This window comes from Cyphomyrmex costatus, unplaced genomic scaffold (assembly GCF_001594065.2).
Source record: "Cyphomyrmex costatus isolate MS0001 unplaced genomic scaffold, Ccosl1.0 scaffold332, whole genome shotgun sequence".
In the NCBI taxonomy this organism is placed as follows: domain Eukaryota; kingdom Metazoa; phylum Arthropoda; class Insecta; order Hymenoptera; family Formicidae; genus Cyphomyrmex; species Cyphomyrmex costatus.
In genome coordinates, this window is record NW_017277473.1 from 611,196 (window position 1) to 630,445 (window position 19,250).

At 31.2% G+C, this 19,250-nt stretch overlaps 4 protein-coding genes across 6 annotated transcripts; 1 reads left to right on the forward strand and 3 right to left on the reverse strand.

Annotated features, from left to right (window-relative positions):
- Positions 1-446: 446 nt before the first annotated feature.
- Arl8 (ADP-ribosylation factor-like protein 8) lies at positions 447-2,313 on the reverse strand. Its single transcript, XM_018542471.1, has 3 exons — positions 2,081-2,313; positions 1,169-1,485; positions 447-1,097 (listed from the first exon to the last, which is right to left on the reverse strand). The coding sequence occupies exons 1-3, from the start codon at positions 2,201-2,203 to the stop codon at positions 977-979; spliced, it is 561 nt and encodes a 186-aa protein (XP_018397973.1). The 5' UTR covers positions 2,204-2,313; the 3' UTR covers positions 447-976.
- A 1,224-nt stretch (positions 2,314-3,537) lies between these two features.
- Positions 3,538-8,977, forward strand: twf (twinfilin actin binding protein). Of its 3 annotated transcripts, XM_018542470.1 has the most exons (6): positions 3,538-3,799; positions 3,929-4,006; positions 4,238-4,897; positions 4,968-5,086; positions 5,594-5,739; positions 8,702-8,784. In XM_018542470.1, the coding sequence occupies exons 1-6, from the start codon at positions 3,775-3,777 to the stop codon at positions 8,709-8,711; spliced, it is 1,038 nt and encodes a 345-aa protein (XP_018397972.1). In that variant the 5' UTR covers positions 3,538-3,774; the 3' UTR covers positions 8,712-8,784. The 3 variants fall into 3 exon arrangements, with proteins under 3 accessions (XP_018397972.1, XP_018397969.1, XP_018397971.1); XM_018542467.1 differs by lacking the exon at positions 5,594-5,739 and having other exon boundaries at positions 8,702-8,977; XM_018542469.1 differs by lacking the exon at positions 8,702-8,784 and having other exon boundaries at positions 5,594-5,758.
- A 260-nt stretch (positions 8,978-9,237) lies between these two features.
- On the reverse strand, positions 9,238-11,431 carry 140up (RPII140-upstream gene protein). The gene is made up of 5 exons (XM_018542509.1): positions 11,413-11,431; positions 10,255-10,463; positions 9,903-10,157; positions 9,567-9,815; positions 9,238-9,394 (listed from the first exon to the last, which is right to left on the reverse strand). Exons 2-5 carry the CDS (start codon positions 10,404-10,406, stop codon positions 9,265-9,267), a joined length of 786 nt encoding a protein of 261 aa, XP_018398011.1. The 5' UTR covers positions 10,407-10,463; positions 11,413-11,431; the 3' UTR covers positions 9,238-9,264.
- A 591-nt stretch (positions 11,432-12,022) lies between these two features.
- On the reverse strand, positions 12,023-18,277 carry LOC108775985 (pre-rRNA-processing protein TSR1 homolog). The gene is made up of 18 exons (XM_018542466.1): positions 18,265-18,277; positions 17,922-18,207; positions 17,578-17,824; positions 17,240-17,437; positions 16,926-17,156; positions 16,444-16,615; positions 16,141-16,344; positions 15,830-16,053; positions 15,086-15,349; positions 14,867-14,977; positions 14,418-14,625; positions 14,186-14,292; positions 13,984-14,128; positions 13,673-13,896; positions 12,929-13,192; positions 12,710-12,820; positions 12,261-12,468; positions 12,023-12,135 (listed from the first exon to the last, which is right to left on the reverse strand). Exons 1-18 carry the CDS (start codon positions 18,275-18,277, stop codon positions 12,023-12,025), a joined length of 3,330 nt encoding a protein of 1,109 aa, XP_018397968.1.
- Between the last annotated feature and the right edge of the window lie 973 nt (positions 18,278-19,250).

Consider the following 19,250-nt stretch of genomic DNA (forward strand, 5'->3'; position numbering starts at 1 on the left):
AAAATGTGTGAGCGTTTAAACTTCCTGATATTGCTGCAGAGTAAATAAAATCTATCTATTCTATTGCAATCCAATTATTTTAAACATTTATATAATAGAATTTTTACTTCTCGTAGTACTTTATGAGCTGTTTACCAAATTGTTTTTAGGTTGTTTCCATTACTGTCATTATTTTTTTTCTATTGTCCTTGTGGAATATTTGATAAATATGGTAAATATATGCACCGTCATAGTTCTTTATACGTAAACGCACGAGAGTAGCATCTGACTCAGGATTATCACATTCTTGAAGTAAGAAGAAACAAAAAGAGATGATGTTTGCAATACGTCGTTTTTATTTGTTATTAAAGTTTTCGAGGTGTGTGTATACATATATACATATATATATAGTATATATGTATATGTATATACTATAGTATATTAATTAATAGTGATATCTTTGCGCGTGTGTATTTCGTAATAGCTACAATTTTCTCTAATTTATACATGAAACGTTTGGTATCTTTCAAGGGTACAAGACGAAATCAGATTATCAACATCTAGACTATAATATCACAATAATTAACTGCGATTATGTTGGTATTATTTCAGCTTTACACAATAGCGGTAATTATAGAAAATACAGAGATACTAATTACATTTAATTGTTATATTAAGTATTGGAATATATTCTTGGACTTACCTAAAACGAAAATATAAAAAATTGTTCCTTATTACTAAGGTGCTCGCGGGAAATGAGTGCCTTATGGTATAATTCACACGAGCATATTCTTGGCATACAAGCATGATTTTTAAATTTTACCATGGCATATTCGCACCATCCAACTTAGATCAGCTAAAGCTCAAGTAATTTTCTACAATAATGACTTCAGTTTTGAACAATGTTTGCTCAATGCGATCATTTCACAATTGATCCCAATACTGTTATCAGTATCAAAGTCTCGCTGATACTAACAAATGGGATATTTTAAGATTATTAACGAATTCCACTTTTCGAATGCGCTATGAGCCATTGTAACGTAATATCGATATTGTCTTTTTCTTTACACGAAATACTGTAGCAACAAATCTCACGGTCCTGAATCGCAGATAGATTCCTAGAATAAAAAATATATATATACATTCATACATTTGCAAAATATTACACCCAGCTGAATGTGAAACTTACATTCTTTCTATGAGCCCATTCTCGTCCAATGCATGAGGTAGATCCCTTTTATTACCCAGAACCAACACTGGTATTCCAGACAATTGTGGTTTATCCAACAAATTGTGTAATTCATTACGGCTTGCCTCAATCTTCTCTGAATCAGCTGCATCCACCATGTAAACTATGGCGTTTACTCCTCTACAGTATCTCTCCCACATAGATCTAAACCTTGGTTGACCACCAATGTCCCATACTTTTATAGTGACATTGCCTTTGGTTATTTTACGCATGTTGAAGCCTACAGTCGGTATCATATCTTCGCTAAACTGACCCGACTGAATACAGAAAGGAGAAAGATTGTCTTTGTTAGTCGTCCATATTTAAGAACAATGACACATACAATTATCACTAATAATTCTGATAATACAAAGATTATAATTTTAATTTAATTCCAATTAAAACGAAAATGATGTACCATAAATGAACGTATTCAAATTTTACGTAAACAAATTTAATTTTTAATTAGTTCGTTTATAAAAAAAATTCAAGTTATAAATGCAGAAACAATAAGTTTTATTATACATTTGCAATAACAATCCGTGAAAAAAAAAAATAAGTGGAAAAAACGGAAAGAGAAAGTGAGGCAGGAGAAGAAAAATAAACGACAACACAATTCAATGACTATCGCAGTCAATTGCAATTACATATCGTCAATCGTATGCCAAATCATTTGACGTAAGGGCGTATACGGTGTATGTTAACACAACGACGGAGTTATTTCGAAGGGGTTATTGAATCTAACCAAGCCATTGAGACACACACACACGAAGTGCTTTCGCAAGCCTTGCCTCTCGTCGATATCGACTTGTACATTCGCGAGGTCGACTCACGTACATTCTCCTAAACAGAGGAAATTCATGACTCACGTACCGCTATGACATTCACGAAGGTAGTTTTTCCACTGTACTGCAGGCCAACGAGGGTGAGTTCCATCTCTTCCTTCCAGAAGAGGGACTTGAACCAGTCCAAGATCCGATTGATGAGGGCCAACATATTGAATCCCGTGCAGCGAAATCCAGCTCCGTCAAGAGGTTAAAGTGGAAAACTCCTTCAAAATACACGATCGCTCGTTCTTCACACCTTCGTATCCGCCGTCAGGAATCAGGCACAATCCAGGATACGTCACTCCCGCTCCCAGATGGAGAAACGAATTCCACGCGTGCGCAATAGCGGGAGCATTAGCAGACAGCTGTTCGTAGAGATTAAAGTGACAATGGCCTTTCGACAATGTCGTTTCGAGCGACGCGTGTATTCCATTTATCGGAAATTATTTCTGTACTATTGTGTGCCATGCGTGGCACATCAGATTCCTCTCTTGATGCTTCTGTATATTCCTCAACATTCGGCTATCGTAATTTATCGTAATTGTCCACTGACAGCCTGCGCAGATCCATGAACGGACTGTCGCGTTTTCAAAAAGTCTCGATACGTTCTGAGACACGCTGAGAAAAAGTTTTAATTCTCCGTCCGCAATGTTGAATGTTGAAAAGGCACAATCAATTTTTTTTTTATCAAGTCCTGCAACACGATAGGTACAATAAGTCTTAATTGAGTTTTAAGAAATTGATTAATCACAGAGTAGATTATTCTTCTCAAATTCGACTGTAATTGATCAATTTATTGAGGCTCAAAAGGCTTATACTACACCTAGCTATTATGTTATCAGGGGACTTGTGAATTAAATCTGCACACATATATAAGAGAAAGTAAAATACAATTTAACTTCTATCATGGTATAATAAATCTCGTTATTAAACAAAAATGTAAAACAGGCTCAAATTATTAAAATAAAGAATAATAAATATGTATAGGGGCTACGTATTATAAAACATTGCGGACGAAGAAAATTTCACATTGCCCATGGTAAGATTATTTATTTATATTCTAAAAATATAGTTCATATTATAAGCCCGATATAATGCGATGTAGCGCATGTCATGGAAATTTTTTTAAATAAAGCATTAATATGTAAACGAGGTTTATATATAAATAAGCTTTAACAATCATCAATTGGATGACATGTCGAGATTTCTCGATCGAGATTGGCCACGTTTCTCTTATCGGATCTCGTTAAACAACGTCAAAACTGGTATCACCAATCGCAGTCGAACGTTTTCCTCAATCTAATCTTTTTTTTTTTTTTGCAACTATATGATTCTAATATTTCTAATTGGCTAATTCGCTTATTGTTTATCATCGAGTATTCCTGATCTGTGCCCACGCAGTCCACGATGCCAAATCTCGGTCCGAGAAATATCTGTCCAATCAACTAGTCGTTTTTCCGTAAAAATTGCTTGTTGATTGGCTACACATTTCTGGGTCCGAGGAGAACTCGTTCTAACACCGTGGAGACAGGGCTTTATTACACTTGACAATCGAGTCGAGTGAAGCGAGAGGTCTTCTCTCGCGAAAACTTTGGCAGATAGAAAAAAATAACTCTGTCGGACGCGCGTAGGCGACCGTGGGCGACTGTTGACGTATTCCCTGATATTCCGGCCAACTCCGACACAACGACAGCAAGCGACAGACAGCTGCAGGCAGCAATAAGAGTTCTTCGTGAAATAATGTCACACCAGACTGGAATCAAGGGTGATTATATGTCTCTGCTCATAGCATAGTGCATCGCCACGGCAAAAATTAATTGCAGTGAATTGATAACAGAATCTTATCCGACCTTAACCGTCAAATCTTTTATTAACAATGATTGATTTGTTTTAGCCAATGATGCATTGAAGAAGTTGTTCGCAAAATGTCGTGATGGAAAAATACGAGTACTAAAAATTTCAATAGAGAATGGTAAGTTTGGATTGTAGCAAAAATTTTTGTTATCGAATCTTATAGCAACATGTGTTCGTTTTACTATAAGATCTAGAGATCAATTGTGTATCTTGAAACAGAGTAAAAATTAGAAAAGTGAACAAATATTGTCTTTGTAATTTACATCTCATTTCAAGATACATAATCAATCCTCTGAAGAGCAAAACAGGCAGTATAGCATCTTTAGTAATTATTCTTTCCGTTTTCCAGAGGAATTGACTCCGGCATCTAGTCTGAAGCCAATTAACAAATGGCAAGATGATTACGATAAGATGATCAAGCCGCTGATAGTGGAAAATCAACCAGCTTATATCCTTTATAGGTTGGACACAAAATCGCCAGATTCTGGTTATGATTGGTTATTTATATCTTGGTCTCCCGATACGGCACCAGTACGACAGAAAATGCTCTATGCTTCTACTAAGGCCACACTCAAGCAAGAATTTGGTACAGCCTCAATAAAAGAAGAATTACATGGTACTGTCCCAGAAGATATTACATTAGAAGGTTATCACAAACATAAAAGAAACGATACAGCACCTGTACCACTGACAACAGCTGAGGAAGAATTAGCTGAATTGAAGAAGACTACTGCTACTACAGACTACAGTGTCGAAACAAGACATCAGACTTTAAGTGGCGTAGCCTTTCCAGTAACAGATGAAGCCAAGCAAGCCATTACAGAGCTGGGTAAAGGAATTTATGAATACATCCAATTAAAAATTGAATTGGAAGAAGAAAAGATACATTTAGTCACAGCTTGTGATATTTCACTGGATAAATTACCTACTAAAGTTCCATCTGATGCTGCTAGATATCATCTTTATAATTTCAAACATACTCATGAAGGAGATTATACAGAAAGCATAGGTAAGCGATATAAATAATATTTTTATCTATCTGTATAGTATGGAAGAATAATTTTTCTTTCTCTTTTCAGTTTTCATATATAGTATGCCAGGATACAATTGCAGTATTAAAGAAAGAATGTTATATTCTTCATGCAAAGCACCTCTATTGGACCTAATCCAGTCTCTAGGAGTAACCATAATAAAAAAGGTTAGTATTTTTAATATCTTAATAATTCACTATAACTTAATAATTCACTTTGACTCTAATCTGCTTTATGTAAATATTTTTCTTTATAAGTATTGTTTTAAGTTTAAAAATCATATATTTCAATCAAATAAGCATATTCTTTAAATAATAAAAGAGTAACATTTGATTGATATCATATGCATGTGTTTTATGACTATAACTATTTTGAATACAAATCTAGCATATTCATCTGTAATTTCTTTTTAAAATCTTAATGGAAATCTATATATATATTTTTTTTTGTATCTTCCTATACTGTAATAATATTATAGTTGTAATTGCAATATTGTATCATATATAGAATTATGTGTGTTGCATTTCTAAGTGTAATACTATTATATATACTTAGAAAAGCAATTATTATTTATTTATGATTAACTAAAAAATATATTCTTAGTATATGTGTACATGTGCACATATATATATATATATAACTGCCATCTCTGTATTATATAACTGCAACCCTAGTTGGAAGTTAATAGTGGAGAGGAATTGGCAGATAAGTTGGAAGATCCTCCAAGCATAAAAGACTCAGCTGCAATAACTCCTGCAACTCCGTCGACACCTTGTGCCCCTACTCAATCCATACCAGAGAAAAAATCAAAACAGAAACGGTCTTGTGTCTTAAGCTAAAACTGGTTTAAAGCATTCATCTCTGCCATTATTATTGCTTTTTGCTAATTGAAGTATTTATGATGTTTTGTGCATCAAATATCTTCCTTCATGAATTCCAGAATTGTGATAGTATGATATTGACATAGGATATGTCATTTAAAATAAAATAATGGGTTTCCAATGTTTCATGTTAGAGCAAATTACATTTATCTAATTATATATATATATATATATATATAAATATAAATTTACAAGTAGCAGAAAATGTATTGCATCATGCAAAGAAAATTAATCTGTGTTGTTTATCAGCATTTAGAATTAATTTATCAAAGTGATACGTAAATCTAAGTAGCAAAACAGAGTAGACCAGATAATGTATTTTTCTAAATTTTAAAAGCAAAATTATCATGTGGAAGGTTCTTTGCAAAACGTCATTATATCTATTGATAATAAGTGTGACATGCCTATGATACAGATAACCCCATATAGTTCATGTGTTTCACATATTTACTATATTCATTAATTCATATTATATAGTGAAAAATAGTGTCAAGAATTAGGTTGAATTAGATTATTTTGTTTAACATTGAAAGCTAAGCCTCACTTTTTGATTTTTATATAATATAGTATTATGTCATGTGATAGCAATTGTGTGAAATATGTATGTAATTTAGTTTTATACAGAACCTAACACATTCTATTCATATAGAGTTCCTCTTTATTTTAATAATTTTATATATACATATATATTTTACATGCAACATTTCTATATCTAAAATATATATTTTCTTTAAAAATGTTTAAAAAATATATATATATATATATTGTACCAAGTACTGTGAATTAGTTCCTAGTCTTATAAAGGTGATATGTGTCTTAAGTATTTTTATAGAGTGAAATTTGAAGGCTTAGCTTTTTTTTTAAACTCATTTAAATGTTCATATGAGATTCGATAAACATAATATTTTTAATATTGATCTGTGGTAACTATATACACCATATGTGATGTGAGTAGAGAGTTAGGAAAAATTCCATTTGTGCTCTAAATAGATAGAAGGAAAGAGAGAAAGAGCTAAAGCCATTAACCTAACTTCTCTATATATTTTCAATATGATAATAAGTAGTAGATGAGTGATAAATATGCAAACACCACATTAATGTGGATATATTTTTTTCGCACACTATTATTTCAGCTACAAGATAGTGATAACACCAGTTATTTTACATATAAAATTTTATACCATGTTCTACACTATTGTAAATGCTAAAAATATTTTACGAATATGTGTATGATGTAAGACTGATCTTAGTGAGTCCTATCAGCTGTTAAATATTACACATAACTATTAAACAAAATTAATGTAATTATTGTATTTATTATCCTTATATCGTTACTGAAATTTTAAAGAGTTATGTTATTCAAAATATTGAGAGCATTATTTAATACATATAATATATATTACAGTATTATTTAAATAATAAAATATCTATAGAGAAATTTTTTTTTAATATTTAAGTGGACATGCAATTTACAGCAGATAGGACTACAATTTGATAGTCCGCAACAAAATATATGAGAGGCATTCTATTTTTTGTGATCTGTATTTTCTTAATACTTGTAGCTTTTTATAAACTTTTTGAATGTTTTAATCTAAAATACGCGTGCGGAAAAATGATTAATAAAATCAGCTGGGTCTACTTGTGCTGTGAAAATTATTTGAGCCAAATTCTTGAATTTTTTCCTTCCGTGCGTAGTTAATATTTTTTATATTAGTACGGTTTTTATATGATTTTACAAATTTTTTATAATCCTAATTGTTATATATATCCCTTATTTTTAGTGAATTATTTAACTTTGTAGTTTAGTTGAGAAAAAGAGAGAGAGAGAGAGAGAGAGAGAGAGAGAGAGAGAGAGAGAGAGAGAGAGAGAGAGAAGAGAGAGACATGTCTAAAGCAAAAAAGGAAAAAGTACAATTTTTGGCTCATATTTGCATAATATATTTAAATTAATCTTGTACTATACTGAAGACTAATTAAATATATGTATTTTATTTTTTTAAATTATGACCCACATAATATTGCCTAATATATAATATACTTCAGTTAAATATATCAGGCCTATTCTGTAACTTCGATTTTATCTTGGCTCTGGACTTTTCATTTATATGCATATAACTTAAAATCAAGAAAATTGTATATATATATACACATCTTGCCAATATTGAATATACTGGAAATAATAAAGCATTATGCAACTTAAACTTACAATTTGGTGTTTCTTTTTCTATTATATTCAGTATTATATACATTTATACTAGATACATATATATGTAATTAGTAAGGACCACTTAGGTATGTATATTGCTATTGCCAAGGATGATTTGGCGATACACACTTCTTAAAATGGGTATGTAGTTATTTTTAAGATTTAAAAGCATGTTTTATTACAACTTGCAGAATAGGCCTGCTATATGATCTACAGCCATATGTTTATATATTAGGTGTACAAATTAGTTCGGTCCATTTTTTGTATTCAAAAATGCATTTATTTCAAAACAAAATGAATGATGAAAACAGATTAATTAAAGTATTGTCCATCGCTGGCTACTATTTTTTCCCATCTCTCAGGCAATTTTCGAATTCCATCTCGAAAAAATGACTCATCTTTGGAGGCAATTATCTTTTGGAAAACGGATCGAACTAATTTGTACTCCTAATAACTCATCTTTTTCCTGATTTTCTCTATTTCTACAGTAGTAAATCTCATGTGTATGTGTATATGTATATATATATTTTATGTATGTATATATGTGTGTATGTGCGTGCGTGCGTGCGTGTGTGTGACTATTTCTTTGATATTTATTTGATATATATACATTATTCATTTTCTAAATTTTTATTCTATTAGATGTACATTACATAAATCATATTATAATTTTTCTTTACAATTTAATTGCACAGCTTGAAATAACTACTGGACAGGAACTTACTGAAGAATTTTTTCAAGAGGAATTACATCCAAAAATCAGTTTACATCAACCAAAATTCGCTAAACCCAAGGGTCCACCGAACAGAGGTGCTAAGCGTATAACTAAAATTCAAGAGTTAGCGTCTTCTGAACAAGAAAATTAAAAGATTATTAATGTTATAATAAAAGCAGGATAGTGACTTCTAATATATTTTTGTGCACGCATTGTTATGAAATATGCATGATTCTTATTTCTCATTTACTTAAAAGAAGAGAAAGACATTTATTTTGGCCTATTCTGTGTAAATATATACTTAAAGTACATAATTATTTATTTTATTGTTTGATCTCTAAACCAATTATATATGTATATAATACATATAAAGGATTTGTTAAACTTTATACTTACTGTGATAAATTATATGTAAAATTCATATTTGTTAGAAAATATTTTTTAATTATTTCGCATCTAACAAAATTTTAAAGCAATGACAAATGGATAATAAAATTTTCAATCTCACATGTGTTCTTCTATGTACAAGATTTATTTGTATAATTATGGGTTCACTTTGTTTTGGTTTTTATTATTTTCTTCATCAATATTCTGCAGTTTTTTATTTTCTTCATATAACTCTTGTAATTCTGATAATTCATTATTCATATTTAATTTTATTTGTTCACGTACTCTACAATCGATAAATATATAACATCAATATATTAAAATAATTAGTATAACTTTATAACTTATACATTCAACGATACAATACAGTATATATTGAATGTACATGGTGAGAAAATCTCTTGTAAAAAATATCAAATTTAATATTTAAATTATACAGTGGATAATATTTTACTTACGTATTTCTCGAACTTATCCATTGGTTTTGTGCTTCTAATACTTCATCCATGGTTATTCCTGATAATTTAAGAATAAGAACTGATAAACCACCACATATTCCACCTAATATACCACCAAGTCCAGTGCCAACAAGCATCCCTCGAAATCCCAAGTTTATTTTAAATCCTAATCCTGTTACAGCACCGCCCAACATATAATTCTCTATTGCTATTTTTCCACGATATGCTGATGTACATGTTGTTATTGAACTATAAAAGAAAACATTTAAATAATCTCTCTCTCTCTCTTTCTCTCTACATACACATAAATTTTAGACCATAAAAAAGTATACATACCTAAAAATAAAACAAAATGTTCCAAGTTTTGTTCCATACCGTCCACCCTTTTTGAGAAAATTTGTAACAACTGAGTGTTGAAGATCGCGTTTTGCATCAAAATGACTTATGAATCGTGTTGCTTCGTTATTCATGATGAAATTATTTAGTGTACTTTTGGTTGACTTCAAACCACCCAGAGCTAAGCCAATTCCAAAACCTGACACCGTTATATTTATAATAGATTGTAATTCCTTTGTATAAAAGCCATTTTCGCTAAAAAATAAAATTACAAACCATTGTAATAAAAATGTTTTGTACGCAATTAAAGTAAAAAGTTTTATATTTGAATATATATGTACACAATACATACTCCAAAGAAAATATTCTTTTTACTCTGTCCCAACCTAATTCATCATCAAATGGTTTTATTACTGTATTCACAGGCTTATCATACAGATCACTCTCATTTTGAAATGGAAATATAGACATTAACACTGGGCTTCTCATTAATGAGCGTATCATCTTAAGTTTTGAATAATTTATTACTAGTTATATGTGTATATACATGTATTAATCAATCTGAAATAATTTTGACCAAGATTGAATTAAACTTGAACATTTATATACAGGGTGTTTAGAAATTCAACCGATAAACTCTCATAGATTGTTGAGGCACCAAAATGATCGTTTTTTGCAAATGGACTTAGGGTTGGAAGCATGTCATTACAGCAATCATCGATCTTGCTGGATCTTGCTTAAGGAATTCGATCTTGGCGACATCATTAAGGCAACTCGTAAAATCAGTAAATAGATCTTTTTACACCCTACAACTTTTATGTGAAACAATTTTTTATTAAATATATTTTTCGAGATTGGACCTTTTTGGAACACTGGCCATCGTAGCAATGTAACGACACGCTTCCAACCCTAGGTCCATTTGCAAAAAATGATCCTTTTTATACCCTCGACAATCTCTAAAATTTTAAGAAATTAAAATACACTGAATCGATGCGTTTTCATGTAAAAATGAAGATTTGACAAGAAAAAAACCCCGCTCTGCTTCGTGAACCAAAATATTTTAAGTTGACGACTATTCAGGTTAGGAAATCTGTCACAACCACGAAATGCGCTGTGGTCTCATGTGCAATATCAATTAATTTCTAAAAATAATTTTCTGGTTTAACTACATAAATTTTTTGCTGTACAATTACAAAATCAGTACTCCAAAACACAAATTCACTGTTTCAAAATAAATTGCTCTAAAATACAAGTATTATAAAGTAGACAGAATTATTATTAGTTATACAGAATTATTATCAGCAGAGAATTATTTTTACAAACTATAATTGATATTGAACATGAAATTACAACACATTTCGTGGCTGATAAATTTACTAACCTGAATAGTCAACTTAAAAATATTTCGGTTCACGAAATAGAGCGAGGCATTTTTCTTGTCAAATCTTCATTTTTACGCGAAAACATCGATTCAACGTATTTTTATAATATAAGGTCAGCGGGCTCTTACCATTTAGATTAAATATCACAATCTCAAAAATGTTGCATTTTAAATGATTAGTTTTACACTATTGTAAATGTATATATATTACATTAAAATAAAAAAATGGTCCGACAAATGGTCGGATTTCTAAAAGCTGCGTAGAATAAAAGAAACAGAGAATAAAAATTTCAACGTACTAAAGCCCTAAACACAATGCGAGGGAATAGCGATAAGTTTTAACTTATCAGAAATCGAATACACCGCATTTTTGATAGGTTGAAACTTATCGCTATCGCTATTCCCTCGCATTGTGTTTAGGGCTTAATTGAGGACGCGGTTCATGCGAAAATCGCACATGCCCATGTGCTCTCGATACTCAGTGAAGCGCGAACGCCATTTTCTAAGCATTTTCAAATATGCGGAACACGCTGGAATATACCTGATGACAGTGATGACATTAATCGTTTTTATTTCGAACAGATAATACACAAGCGTAAAGAAATGACGCTTTTGACGTTTATACGTCCTCTTAAAACCAGTTTTGTTAATTTACATTTTTTCGTTAACGGAATATAGAGCAAATTTGTAGACTATTTCAAAGAGAATAACAAGATCATATATTTTTATTTTTATTAGTTCATACAAGTTCATAAGTCCATTTTGGAAAAACTCGTTTGTACAAATTCATCAACACTGTATCTTGAGATTTTAGTTGACTACTGAAGATGCATTTCATATGCCCATGTGTACCTATAACATAAAATCGGAAGCATGTATATTAATTAATAAGTAATAGTAAATATATAAATGTAACAAATAGTATTAAATACGAAAGGTGTAATCGTTTGGTAATTAATTATCAATCAACTATTTACCAAGAGGTTCCTTTATGTGGCCTCTACGTCCATATTTTGTTCTCAATTGGATTGGCTTGAACCATTCGATATCCTCTCGGTGAAAGAACATAAAACGTATAACCACTGATCTCTTATTTACTTTATATGGATGACCACTCAAAACAACTCGTTTTGAAACAATTCTGTTGGGATTACAAGATAACACACTACCAGTTGCAATTAATTCCTAAAATGACAATGTTATTTGAACTTGATAGCAGCACACTATATTTCATTCTCATATAGTACGACTTTAAAGCTCTAAACACAATGTGAGGGAATAGCGATAGTGATAAGTTTCAACTTATCAGAAATCGAATACACCGGAATACGCATTTTTGATAGGTTCAAACTTATTGCTATCGCTATTCTCTCGCATTGTGTTTAGGACTTAATACAATACTAATAACACTGCAAAAAATACATACAAGTTTGCCACTTTTACTCTCGACGTAACAAAGAACTGGACATGGTGAAAAAGTAATAGGAGCGTACATACTTGCCACAACAGTAGTTTCAGGATGAAAGTATCTCTCGTACTAAACATATTTATCATAATAAAACATAAATTTGTAGACGAAGTAACATAATGTTTCTTTACAATACAAAACATATTTGATATATAAAATAAAAACGCATTAACTTACCTTGTGCTTAGCACCATTTGTATGTTGGCTGAATATTGGACATGTTGTAAATCGTCTAAATCCACACTGAAATATCAATCTTTCCTTTGACTTGATTGGTTGTGTGTAATTGCTTGAATGTTTCAATACAACATTTAAAAGAGACATTTTATGTTCATATGGAAGTAAAGCGGCCACTATTAATGGCTTATTTTCTATTATAGCAAGTGTCTTGAAAGTTTCTTTGCTAACGCGAGCGATACAAACTTGTATGTAACATCCTGGCTAAAAGCATACAAATATATAAATACACATACATATATCTATAGTGTTTGGTAAAAATTGTAATAACACACGTTTAAGGTTTCTTGAAATCATTTTGAGAAAATTCAAGAATGTTGGGACTATAATATATATTGTTCTTCATTTATAAACATTTAAAGTTAGCGAATCATATCGCCTAATGTTCGAGCATTTAAGTCTAGTTGTACTATGGAATAAAATGCCAACCGTAACTTAAACGTGCAAACTTTAAGAGAGGTATGATTCGCTAACTTTAAATGCTTATAATTAAAAAACCAAGTCTCAATATTTTGATATTAGAATTTTTCATTTGCTACACATTTCATGTGACTTATAAATAATAAATAAAAAAAGGACAGTCAAATAAAATGTAGTGGACACGCACGAGCGAACGCGCATACAAACTGTGATAACCATTTAATGCAAGATTAATACTGAAAAAAAATAATTGTCAATATATACCATGACTCCTTCGATATCTTTACATTCTTTGTAAATACGTTTTCGTCTGCGATCATAATCAGCGAATTCAATTATTCGAGAATAATCAATTGGAAGATTTTCCTTTGGATCCCATGGACTAGTGCGGAACGATTCAAGACCTCGATATTTTTGATATCTTATTTTAGCCAAGATATCCTGAGGTGTATCTACTTCATCAGGAAATTGTGCATCCAATTTTGCTTCTGTATTTTATTAAAATATTACTAAAACGATAATGAAAGTACTATGGTACATTATATATGTACTATAATACATATAATTATAGTGACCTTTAAAGTTTTCCATGGCTTGCTTTTCTTCAATCATATCAATATCTTGATCGTAACGTTCTTCATCCAGAGGAGCTTCCGATATCGTAATAGTTTCATATTGTTCGTCATCTTCCAGATTTTCACTGCTAGCTATATTATAAATCTACATTTTCAAAGAGATTAACAAGTTCATATAATTTTTATTTTTATTAGTTCATACAAGTTCATAAGTCCATTTTGGAAAAACTCGTTTGTACAAATTCATCAACACTGTATCTTGAGATTTTAGTTGACTACTGAAGATGCATTTCATATGCCCATGTGTACCTATAACATAAAATCGGAAGCATGTATATTAATTAATAAGTAATAGTAAATATATAAATGTAACAAATAGTATTAAATACGAAAGGTGTAATCGTTTGGTAATTAATTATCAATCAACTATTTACCAAGAGGTTCCTTTATGTGGCCTCTACGTCCATATTTTGTTCTCAATTGGATTGGCTTGAACCATTCGATATCCTCTCGGTGAAAGAACATAAAACGTATAACCACTGATCTCTTATTTACTTTATATGGATGACCACTCAAAACAACTCGTTTTGAAACAATTCTGTTGGGATTACAAGATAACACACTACCAGTTGCAATTAATTCCTAAAATGACAATGTTATTTGAACTTGATAGCAGCACACTATATTTCATTCTCATATAGTACGACTTTAAAGCTCTAAACACAATGTGAGGGAATAGCGATAGTGATAAGTTTCAACTTATCAGAAATCGAATACACCGGAATACGCATTTTTGATAGGTTCAAACTTATTGCTATCGCTATTCTCTCGCATTGTGTTTAGGACTTAATACAATACTAATAACACTGCAAAAAATACATACAAGTTTGCCACTTTTACTCTCGACGTAACAAAGAACTGGACATGGTGAAAAAGTAATAGGAGCGTACATACTTGCCACAACAGTAGTTTCAGGATGAAAGTATCTCTCGTACTAAACATATTTATCATAATAAAACATAAATTTGTAGACGAAGTAACATAATGTTTCTTTACAATACAAAACATATTTGATATATAAAATAAAAACGCATTAACTTACCTTGTGCTTAGCACCATTTGTATGTTGGCTGAATATTGGACATGTTGTAAATCGTCTAAATCCACACTGAAATATCAATCTTTCCTTTGACTTGATTGGTTGTGTGTAATTGCTTGAATGTTTCAATACAACATTTAAAAGAGACATTTTATGTTCATATGGAAGTAAAGCGGCCACTATTAATGGCTTATTTTCTATTATAGCAAGTGTCTTGAAAGTTTCTTTGCTAACGCGAGCGATACAAACTTGTATGTAACATCCTGGCTAAAAGCATACAAATATATAAATACACATACATATATCTATAGTGTTTGGTAAAAATTGTAATAACACACGTTTAAGGTTTCTTGAAATCATATTGAGAAAATTCAAGAATGTTGGGACTATAATATATATTGTTCTTCATTTATAAACATTTAAAGTTAGCGAATCATATCGCCTAATGTTCGAGCATTTAAGTCTAGTTGTACTATGGAATAAAATGCCAACCGTAACTTAAACGTGCAAACTTTAAGAGAGGTATGATTCGCTAACTTTAAATGCTTATAATTAAAAAACCAAGTCTCAATATTTTGATATTAGAATTTTTCATTTGCTACACATTTCATGTGACTTATAAATAATAAATAAAAAAAGGACAGTCAAATAAAATGTAGTGGACACGCACGAGCGAACGCGCATACAAACTGTGATAACCATTTAATGCAAGATTAATACTGAAAAAAAATAATTGTCAATATATACCATGACTCCTTCGATATCTTTACATTCTTTGTAAATACGTTTTCGTCTGCGATCATAATCAGCGAATTCAATTATTCGAGAATAATCAATTGGAAGATTTTCCTTTGGATCCCATGGACTAGTGCGGAACGATTCAAGACCTCGATATTTTTGATATCTTATTTTAGCCAAGATATCCTGAGGTGTATCTATTTCATCAGGAAATTGTGCATCCAATTTTGCTTCTGTATTTTATTAAAATATTACTAAAACGATAATGAAAGTACTATGGTACATTATATATGTACTATAATACATATAATTATAGTGACCTTTAAAGTTTTCCATGGCTTGCTTTTCTTCAATCATATCAATATCTTGATCGTAACGTTCTTCATCCAGAGGAGCTTCCGATATCGTAATAGTTTCATATTGTTCGTCATCTTCCAGATTTTCACTGCTAGCTGCTTCAGATTTTGCCTCTTCCACATCCATGTTGTCTTCTGACTCATTTTCTGAATATATACCCAGGCTTTCTATACATAAAGGAACATATATAATTTTAATACACATATTTTTGAAGTAGGAGATTAAATAATTTCATAGGAGGAAAAAAAGAAGTAAAACATGTAAACCTCCATCTTCATCCGGTATCCATGCAGCTTGATATTCAGAAGTTCCTTTTGGTACAACTTTTACAATTTTTCTATTTCTATTTTTTTTTGCTGCTTCAGCCAATTCCTCTTTCGTAGGCCATGTTTGTTCAGCATCCATTGGATCAGGAATATATTCGCTCTCAAGAGATTCCTACAAATTTTAATATTTTAAACTGCATGTACTGATATTATTATTATTGCTCGAAGTCACATACAGATATATTAATACACAAATCGTACATAAATAATTACAAATAATTTTGACAAATTTTTATAAAAGTATGTGGTTTCTGATAATTTTTAACTTTCTGCCTCTCTTGCTGCTAATATAGATACTGTTAAAATGTTTACTTTTAATACTAAAAAAATAGTAAGAGAATTAACAATACTTTTATTTGAGAATAGCAACATTTAGCCCAAAAGATATAAATATCATTAATATTAAAATATGTGCAATAAACCTGCTTTTCTGGATCTGCAGTTAAGATTGCGATTTCATTTTTCCATTCCATTTTATCATCAGAAAGATATTTCTTCTGCTCACGTTCAATTAAATATGGATCTCTCAACGTTTTGATGCATGACATTTGAAAGTTTCCAAAACCTGATATATGAATCAAACCATTAACAGATAATGGTGTTGTGCCTCGTAAATATCCACTGACCATGAGAGTTCCAAAGTCAAGAGAATTCTGTCGAGATAAGAATTATGTAGCAATTAAATGACAATTTGATTTTTATACAATTTTAAATATTAATTGTAAATTTTACATACATCATCAGATTCAAAGGAGACTTCCTCAACTAAAAGATGTGGTCTTATGTCTTTGTAAAATAAATTTCTTTGTTTTTGTAATCCAACATGGCGTAACATATTTAAGCAATCAGCTGTAGTATCTAATTCAAATACTTTTTCTTCAGGAAGCCATTTTGAAATTGCACGTTGCACAGATTGCTTATATTCCTGACGTTTCTATTATCATTTAAAATATATTAAACAATAAGTAACATATTTGACACATGTAACATAGAATTTACAACATTTTTGTAATAAAAATTAATTTTTATATTCTTTCCAAAGATTTTTTAATTATTATTTGTACTATTGCTTACTTTAATGTGAAGTTTCTGAATATTATGCACTGCAACTATGGTAGAAGGTAAACCTTGAGCAAGACAAGACATAATAATTTCCTTGCCCCAATCATCTATAATCTGCCCTTGCTTATCGTTATTTTCTCGATTTGTAATAGAAGTTACAAAGAGTATTGTGGTAGCAATTTTGGCTGCATCTAATATCGCTAAAATATCATCTATTGATGGTACAATAATAGAAAACCGTTGTTTCAGCCTTGGTATACTAAATAAATACAAATTTAAATTTAAATTAATAAATGCTAAATTTTTAACTTATTATTTAATAGTATAGGAAACAAGTTCCTTCTTCCACAGTGTACCTAATATGAATAATCCCATTTGAACTAGTAGCAACATTAGCAGTTTCATCCATCTTAGTTACAAGAGATACAATATTTTTTGTATCTATGTCATTTTGCAATGGTATAACACAGATAAGGATAGGTGCTGAAGAAAAGCTACCAAGATTCCTTTTCTGTGCCAATATTTGTTCACGCTTATTTTTCCTAAGTTGCAACAATTGATTTCTACGTACATCTTTTTGAAGATGTATATCAAACTTTTTGATATTATGTTTTCCTATACAAGACAAAATGAAATATATTTCTTTTAAAAATCAAACAGAATATATTCCATAAAAACTAGAATAAAAACATTTGGTACTTTTTTTTGCCATCTGTCGGCAGCCTGGCGCAACTGGTAGCACACACAAGCAAAGCTCTTCTTCTTCTTCCTTAAATAATGGCTCCCGCCTCCAAGCAATGAAATAGGAGGTCGATACGGCCGGATCACGTCTTTAAAGTAAACCGTACAAAAATATGAAAACGAACGGATGATGCAATGCGGATGATGCAAAATGACGAACTATCGAGACGAGCTCATCCGCAGACACGCATCTGTGTGACGCAATGCACAGTCAAAGTCGGCAACACTTTCAAAAATATAAAATAGAAAGCACCCGAACCGAAACACGTCCGTCACCGTCACGGTCGAATGGTTCGTCGGAATTCATAAGCAAAGCACGTGTACATACGTGTGACCATGGTAGAAATACAAGGATGCTCATCAATTTTCTAAAACTCGTTCAGCTTGCGCATGTTCTTGCTACTACGTCATATTCGGGTACGCGTTGATTGGTCGGTTCTGATTCGGGTGCAATCGGCGGTTATCGATCGTAATTTATCATGGCGTCTATGGCGTAGTGCACGTGGCGTAAAAGATAGCGTGAGGAAAAGATAGTGTAAATGTTCAAAGTGGTAAGTTGTACAATTCTTGTTATAAAAATTATATACTGTTGTATTTAATTAATAATTTCAGTTAATTTGACATTTTCGTTTGTATAGGTAGGTTATGTTCTAACATTTTGATGATGTTGCTCGTATTTTTAAAATTGCCACTCGTTGTGACGTAATCAAGAACAGAAATCTGATTTGTCATGCGCATGAGCATACCCTTGTATTTATACCATGCGTGTACCATGGTGGAAATACAAGCAAATACAAGGTGAAGCATTCGGTAGGATGCGTAGTCGTTTATGTCACGTGATGTCACGAGCCAATCCACGTCGATGATATATAAATAGCAACAAGCCAATCAAAGCCAATCAGCACGCGATTCGAGTCACGTTGGCGACTCTCTTATTACAGGCT